This window comes from Microtus pennsylvanicus, chromosome 8 (genome assembly GCF_037038515.1).
Source record: "Microtus pennsylvanicus isolate mMicPen1 chromosome 8, mMicPen1.hap1, whole genome shotgun sequence".
Taxonomy (NCBI): Eukaryota; Metazoa; Chordata; class Mammalia; order Rodentia; family Cricetidae; genus Microtus; species Microtus pennsylvanicus.
The window spans coordinates 78,179,881-78,188,704 of record NC_134586.1 but is presented as its reverse complement, the minus strand read 5'-3'; the positions used below and the strand labels follow the sequence as shown (position 1 = coordinate 78,188,704).

The 8,824-nt window shown below is 38.4% G+C and overlaps 1 protein-coding gene across 1 annotated transcript; it reads right to left on the bottom strand.

Moving 5' to 3' along the window:
• Positions 1 to 2,423: 2,423 nt before the first annotated feature.
• LOC142855597 (putative vomeronasal receptor-like protein 4) lies at positions 2,424 to 3,332 on the bottom strand. The gene has a single exon (XM_075982055.1). The coding sequence runs from the start codon at positions 3,330 to 3,332 to the stop codon at positions 2,424 to 2,426; it is 909 nt and encodes a 302-aa protein (XP_075838170.1).
• Positions 3,333 to 8,824: the final 5,492 nt, after the last annotated feature.

Genomic DNA, 8,824 nt, shown 5'->3' with positions numbered 1-8,824 from the left:
GAAAAGCAAAAAAATAAAAATAAAATGCTAATTAACCCAATTAAAAAATGGGCCACTGATCTGAACAGAGAATTCTCAACAGAAGAACTTCAAATGGCCAAAAGACACTTAAGGTCATGGTCAACCTCCTTAGCGATCAGGGAAATGCAAATCAAAACAACTTTGAGATATCATCTTACACCTGTCAGATTGGCTAAAATCAAAACCACCAATGATAGCCTCTGCTGGAGAGTTTGTGGAGGAAGGGGTACCCTCATCCATTGCTGGTGGGAATGCAAACTGGTGCAACCACTTTGGAAATCAGTGTTTCGGTTTCTCAGGAAATTGGGGATCAACCTACCCCTGGACCCAGCAATGCCACTCTTGGGAATATACCCAAGAGATGCCCGATCATATGACAAGGGCATTTGTTCAACTATGTTCATAGCAGCATTATGTGTAATAGCCAGAACCTAGAAACAACCTAGATGCCCTTCAATGGAAGAATGGATGAAGAAAGTGTGGAATATATAGACATTAGAGTACTACTCAGCGGTAAAAAACAATGACTTCTCGAATTTTGCATGCAAATTGATGGAAATAGAAAATACTATCCTAAGTGGGGTAACCCAGACCGAAGAAAATGAACAAGGGATGTACTCACTCATAATTGGGTTCTAGCGATAAATAAAGGTTAGTGAGTCTATAATTTGATATCCTAAAGAAGCTAGATAAGAAGGTGAACCCAAAGAAAAACATAGCTATCTTCCTGTGTATGGGAAGTAGACAAGATTGCCGGGCAAAAAATCGGGATCTTGGGGGTGGGGTGGGAGGAGGGGAAAGGGGAGATGGGGAGAGAAAAATGAGAAGGGTAGGATGGGGAGAACTTGGGGAAACGGGATGATTGGGATAAAGGAAGGTTGGATAGGGGAGCAGGGAAGCACATATCTTAATTAAGGGAGCCATCTTAGGGTTGGCAAGAGACTTGGACCTAGAGAGGTTCCCAGGTGCCCAAGGCGAGGTCCCCAGTTAGTTCCTGGGGCAGCTGAGGATAGGGAACCTGAAATGATCCTATCCTATAGCCATACTGATGAATACCTTGCATATCACCATATAACCTTCATCTGGCAATAGATGGAGATAGAGACAGAGACCCACACTGGAGCACTGGACTGAGCTCCCAAGGTCCCAATGAGGAGCAGAAGGAGGGAGAACATGAGCAAAGAAGTCAGGACCACAAGGGGTGCACTCACCCACTGAGACAGTGGGGCTGATCTATTGGGAGCTCACCAAGGCCAGCTGGACTGTGACTGAAAAAGCATGGGATAAAACCGGACTCTTTGAATATGGTGGACAATGAGGGCTGCTGAGAAGCCAAGGACAATGGCACTGGGTTTTGATCCTACTTCATGTTCTGGCCTTGTGGGAGCCTAGCAGGTTTGGATGTTCACCATCCTAGACCAGAATGGAGGGGGGAGGACTTTGGACTTTCCACAGGGCAGGGAACTCTGAGTGCTCTTCAGACTGAAGAGGGAGGGGGAGAGGAATGGGGGGAGGAGGAGAGGAGTGAGGGGAGGGGAGATGAGTAGGGGGAGGGAGAGAGGAGTGCAAGGCTAGGAGGAGGCAGAAATTTTTTTTCAATAAAAAAATTTTAATTAAATAAAAAAAAAGAAAAAAAGAAAACAAATCCGTATCACAAAGCAGGTTCAATTGAGTAGCCTCAACATCAAGGGTACATTTATGATATAAATTAAAAGAAGAGAATGAGAAAATTTCTGATAGGGCAGAATTTAGATAGGTGGAGTAGACCGAACAGAATGCTGGTAAGAAGGGATGTGAGCCAGACACCATGCCTCTCCTCTCCAGGGCAACAGCCATAGAGCCAGCCACCAGGTCAGACATGCTGAATATTTCCCGGTAAGATACCAACTTGTGGTGGTACACAGATTATTAGAAATGGGTTAGGTAAGATATGAGAGTTAGCCAAGAAGAGATAAGATATAATAGTCCAGGCAATGTTTATATGACTACAGTTTGTTTGTTGTTATTTTGGGTGTAAAGCTAACCTTGCAGGAGCCGGGTGGGACAAAAAACAGGCCTCTCCACAGCTCCTCACTACAAACTTATGGTGTATAATGAACTTAAAGGACGCTATAACACTTGGCAGCAGAAATGTCACAAAAATTTGTATGTGGTATATAACAGAATTGTATTTAAATATATGACTATTAAACAATTAATGAAAGGTCTGTTTTTTAGACAAAAATTATTGGGGCTACACCAATTACATTCCCTACAACCATCTGCACCTCCAGGTCCAGGGAATTCGACAACCACTTCTGACCTCCCTGGGAACCAAAAATTCACACATTCACACAAGCTGGCACAACATTGTCCATATGAAATAAAATAAATAAATTTATTACAGAATAAAAATGACGTTTTTACAAAATCTGGTGGTATTTTGACCGAATAGTCTTCAGGATATTAAATATTCTGTTATCAGAACTGATTTGTACCAAAGGAATAACTGTGGGATAAACATTCAACACAAGCTTCTGAACACTCAGAATGACTGGGTTGTACATCCATAACAGGACCGCAGTGGATGAGATGATGAAGTCCACCCAGTACATGACCACAAAGAAAGTCACCAACAGCAAGATGATCTGGGTGGCCTTTGTCTCAGGAGATGATCTCGGGTGGCTGAGGCTGTGAAGATACTTGTGCTGCCTCTGATGTCTGAACAAGATAAGCACCATGTATGCACTTGTGGTCAGCATAACTCCTACAAGAAATATATCAATGGAGGTTGTCACTGTTAAAATCAGTGCCTTGATGATGTAGGTCGTGGGGAAGAGTGAGCAGGATTTAGTGACCTTCATCTGATTGGTCTCACTCATATTGGTAAAACTACCGACATAGAAGATCAGATAGCTATTAAATGACAAATTTAGAAACCAAATATAGAAGAAAGCATAGATTATGTACTTCTTTAGCTTAAGTTTAAAGTTCGCCAAGAAAGAGGTACTGGGACTGATAGTGACAGCCTGGAACACACTCAGGAGGCAGGTGATGCAGATGGAGAGGCCTCTCATCACCCTGTTTATGTAAAATAATGTCTTGCATTTGATGTCATTGTCAATGTTCTGTGACTCAAATATGTCTGTAACCCAAATAACTCCTCCAGTGAGGAGCATTACTGTATGCATGAAGGTCAGTTGACAAGAGATCAGGTCCATGGGCTTAGGTCTGTGATATAGAATTATAAAAATGTAGAAAAGAAGGAGAAATACATTGGCAAGGACTCCAATTCCATTTTGGAAATAAAAGACATTGTTTAACGAGGACATAATTGGCAAGTGTAATCATCCAGAAAGCATAGTGGAAGCATGTTTTATATACCTAAAAAGTAACAGATTATATATCAAATTGTGACTTGTGTCAATATGTCTATATCATTACTCTCTTTTACCTGCCCATTCTTGATTTTTCTGTCACTTAATTTTTGTCGTTCCAGACTGAACATGACCTATATTTCTATCTACCCACCATGTAATTCCTGTATACATAGCATATTATGCATAATAAATGCATTGTCACCCACATACTATACAGAATACACACTTCGTGTTCCTGTATTGCATCTGGGCCTCATGTCATAATAATCCAAACCTACAAATTTATATTGTTTTATTTTATAATTGAAACCTAAAACAGTCCCCTCTCCATTGTCTTCTACCACCACTGCCATCCTGGCCACGGTTCTATTTTGCTTTCCTGGTATCTGTAATTACTACAGGCTAGATATTCAAATCTGCAGATGTAGAGCTATGAGCCTCCAGAAGAGAGAATTTGAAACACTAAAACAAATATTATTTATATTACATTGTGACAAACATGAACTTTCCAAAGATGACCATATAATGATCCTGTTTTGGAATTTCTGTTTTAAAAGAGATCCTTTCTCGTGCAGTGGAGATCAAGGGCCTCAGTGTTACCATACATCATCAACACACAGGCAGTTTCTATAATTTCAATCAACAGTCTTACCTTTGGTGTTTATGATAAATATTTGGCCCAGTTACCAGTGTCATTATTTTATCAAATTAATATAATTCAGTACTTTTAAAAGTGGCTTTGTGATTGAGAAATAAAAAACAATTACCTTGACACACGGTCTTGTAAAAAAAGGTATGCACAAATGTATATTCAAGTTCACTACTATACTCCACATACACAGATTAATGCATACATGCATATTTAGAAATGTTAGTGTATGTACTCACTCTAAAACCTCCCCATTGATGCAAAACCATATAGAAACCATATATCATATGCTTTATATTTACATGAATATGTAAAGAGATAAATCTAGTAATTGAATAATTTCATCCTTATTATAAGAGCCAAGAATCTGTTTCTCCATCTAACATATATCTATGGTAGCTGCACCATGTTCTTATCTGTTTTAGAATCTCCAGAACAGGGACAGGAGAGATGGCTCAGTGTTAAGAGCACAGTTGCTCTCGTGGAAAACCTGGGTTTGATTCTCCAGTAGCGATATGGTGGCTTATGACCATCTGTAACTAGTTCCAGGGACGCTATTGCCTTTTCTGATTCAGGCAAGTAAGTGGTGCACAACATGCATGCAGGCAAAACACATATCTATATAAAATGAAATAAATAAATCTTAATAAAGAAATGTTCCAAAAAAAACCAATTCTAACTTAAAAATTTCAGGTGGTCAAATAATATACTTATAACCATTCATTACTAACTCTAGATCTACATCTTATTGATACAGCTCATGTATTATAAGCCACATGAAAGAAGATAACATAATAATATAAAAGAAAGTAATCTAAAAAGGTTTTCTTATCGCAAACCTATGTAATTCAAACACTCTACTTCATATCATTGCTTTCTAAATGTTTATAACATACAAAAAATAAGATATCTTCTAGTTGATCAAGTGGCATCTTTCTCTTGGGTTCACTGGAGCTGAGACTGGACCAGAAAAGTCCATAGCTACCATGGCTACAAACTGATGTGTTAATGCATATATTCACTGAGAAAAGTCATTTGTTTTATAGGAGCTTTTTTTTTCAATGCTGAGATCACTAAGTATTCTGCACTTTCTAGAAAAGTTCTCTAAAACTAAGACACGCATATCCTTGAGCTCTGAGATTTTTGTTTGTTGGTTCTTGCTTTTAAGACAGGACCTCAGTCTACAGCTAATGTTGGCCTTGATTTTGCTGTGAAACTGAGGATGTTCTCAATTTTATACTCCGTCTGCTTCTGCCACCTGAATGCTGGAGTTACTTGTGTGCACACCAATTCAAAATGTTGATTTTGGTTTAATTTCCAAGTTTTTATTAGATATTTTTATTTGATGCCTCTGACAGTTCCATAACAGAAAAACAAAAAGAATTACCCTAATCTATTGTTCCCAGGAAGCCATCGAATAGAAGGTAACACCAGAGAGAGAGAGAGAGTCTACAAAGTACTGGGGTGCCAAAGAGATCGGAACCCTCTAGGCACACTGTATACACAGGTCAAAGTTTTCAGGAGTATGAATGCTGGGGCTGCTCAGGCTGATATGAAAGCACTGGAGCACATTCAGAGCAGACACTGAAGGTGGCTGTTGGTTATTGCTGCATCTGGATCTCCCAATAGTTTAAATTGCCATATTTAGCTGTAAATACTAAAACCCAAAGTGTGCCCATGAATACTCATAACAGTGGGGAAGCCACCACCATTAAATTGACCCAGACCAAAAGACCAAGCAGTCTGAAAATAGCTGTTAGAAAAAATGTGCAACAAAAGCAAGTGTTGCTTCTTCCATAGTTTTATGTTCTTCCAATAAAAAATCACTTTATCTCTATTATTACATTATTATTTCATTTTAGAACAGTCTTGTGTTATGAATTATTCCGGTCTTTTTGTTTCACTTTGAGGAGATAATAATATAATGAACATACAAAAATATTAGATCAAGTATCACTTTCATTTTGTTTTACTATAATTAGTGAGTAATGAACAAAAGCATTGTGTCTGCTCAGAGAAAACATGGAGTGATTGTGTGACTTCAGGTGACAAGATACATGGTGTTAGCTGATGCACTCTCCACTGTTATCAACATTAATAAGTCTTAGAGAATCTCAGAAAGATGAAGACCTTAGTCACCCAAACTACTTCCATGAGGAGATCTTTATGAAATACATAATCCAGCAGGAACAAATAGTGACTACTTATTAATAAGGTATTAATTCTTAGCTATTACTGATCCTTTTAAATAATTTTAATGCATACGTTATTTTTGGAACTAGAATTTAGCACAGGTAAAACTGGAAGCACAAAGGCATAGATAGATTATAACGACCTCACACTTACCAGCCAGGTCCCCTGCAAGGAAGCAGCAGCAGCAGTGTCACTGCAGAGCCTGTGGGGACGCAGTCAGACCCAGAGATTGATCACAACTCCAATAACTTACGTCTGGGAAAGATAGGAAAATGTTCACTGAGAATGTGAGTGAGAGTGTGCGTGTGTGTGTGTGTGTGTGTGTGTGTGTGTGTGTGTGTGTGTGTGACATTATTGGACTACTGAGACTAAGAACAGAGCAATAGCATTGTGCACACTAGGAGTTCTAACATGAACACCTGTACAGCCCTTGAGTGAAAACCTGTGAGTTCTATCAAATATGTTCGTGAAATAAAATGAACTTTAGAGAAAATGGAGAGTGCATTTGTCCTCTGTTTTCTGTTGTCTTCATCAGAGATGTGGGCCCTGCCTAGTCTGCCTATGCAGACGTTTAAATTGCTCAAAACAATTGAATGTTCCATAATGTTTGCAAATGTAAACCTATATTTCTTTCTTTCTTCCTTCCTGCCTTTCTTTCTTTGTTTGTTTATTTTTTGCAGGAGGTAAACAAAGATTTACTTGACGGATAAGAAGTTAGTGAAGCAGTCTGCATTTCCAGATTGGGGTAGTGTCTACAAAAAGGGACCCTGTTTCTGCACCAGTTCCAGAAATGATCCTTCTGAAAAACGGAAAACCTCTATCCAGCTCCCGCCACCCCTGAGTCCCCATTCACTTCTAAGAGCCCTGTTTGTGTGCAATCAGAGAACAGCTCTAGTTACAGCTGGAAAAAAACGTGACTTCCATGGAGTTTCCAGAAAGCCACTGAAATAGGATAAATGACCTACAGTGGCTAGAACCCAATGTGAAAGTCTACTAAAAACCTATTTCTCGAAAACACATTGTGCCTAAGGCTTTGCAGAAAACACAACCAACTGAATGCATTTACCAATGAGGGCTCTGAGAGACAGGATGGTTGGTTAGCCTGGGGGAAGGCACTGTTCTGGGAGGAGAGAGACCTAGATGGAAATTCTTTGCCTTGCATTTCCAGACTACCACTCAGGAACACACAGTGAGTTGCTGCTATCTGGAGGGGATGTAGTGAGAATGAACAGCTGAACTTTCTTAGCCTCTTGAACTTCCCAACTGCCAGAAGGAGTCCAGAGTGATATCATGGCCCTGACTTTATTCCTGCATGTAGGTGGGTCTTTGTATATGTTCAGGGTGAATTCCATTTTTCTTTTCAGTGGTTAGCCTGTGTTAGTTGGGAGGATGTTGGTGAGTTGAAGAAGCATGACCTGCCACTGGCTCTTCTTTAAGGTTAGTGGTAGACACACATATTTTAATATTGTGTTTTGTTCTAACCACTTTCATTTATATACGTAAAGGTTTTTTCCATTTCCATTCTCACAACAGAAAAAGATTTATGGCTTTAGGTTTCTTTCTGTGGTTTGCAAACAGTCCATGCCTGGCATCTGTGTCACCTGTGAGCCTTCATCACATCTTTTTTGACATCCCTGCCCTGAAAGCTTCTCATATGCCACACTCTGTCTCTGATCCTTCACATCTCTCTCTTTGAAGATGTTGACTTTAAGCAGCATCTATAATGTGTCTGTTTCTTTTTCTTTTTAGTTGGTTTTATTGGTTAACTCATATTTCTAACAATTCATTTATGTGTTGTTGCTACTCTATTCTTATAACTTAATGACAGTAATTTGCTTCACTTTGTTCCATTTCATTGATAATTATATCATAATTCTACATTATCCATTTTCTACTTTAATTTTGTAGTACTTTTCTGTGTGTGAAAGATGGGGATTCTCATTCTGTAGGTCAAACTGAATTCAAGCTCAGAATGCTCCGGCCTAACATTCAAAATGCTGCAATCACAGGCGGGTACCTACACACCTGCCTTAACTTCCCTTTAGTCTCCTATATACATTAGTCAGTGACATTCAAGCAAAATAAAATGGTCTTCTGATATTCAGCAGCTAAACTTAATTAACTTGGCACTTTCATGAGTGTGTTTTTTATAACTGATAGAGAAGACATTGGCAAATTCTGCTCTAATTAATTTTATACTATTCAAGAATTGCAAATACTTTTCTCATTTCTAATGAAAATATTATATCAGTGTCAGTGCACAAAGTTCAATTTAGAAAACTTGAAATTTTAGAAATAAATTTATTTAATTAACACATACAAGACTCACTGAAATTTCCTGTTTTACATTTTTGTAAGAATAACCTCACAAAGATGTAATAAATAAGAAAGTTGAGATTTCCAGATACTTTTGAAATATGTAGAAAAGATCTGCTTTATTAGAGATCATTGCAGTACAATAAAGAAATCTACATTAAAATTTTAAAATTTATTATACAATGCTAAGAACATGTTACGTGTTACTCTAGGCCATTAGTTAAAATATTCCAAAGCATTCATGAGTTTATGCAAAGTTAGCAGAATAGAAAATTACTGATAAACA

Excerpts from the sequence above, each read along its gene's own strand:
- LOC142855597 (XM_075982055.1), bottom strand. The coding sequence starts at position 3,332 with ATGTCCTCGTTAAACAATGTCTTTTATTTCCAAAATGGAATTGGAGTC.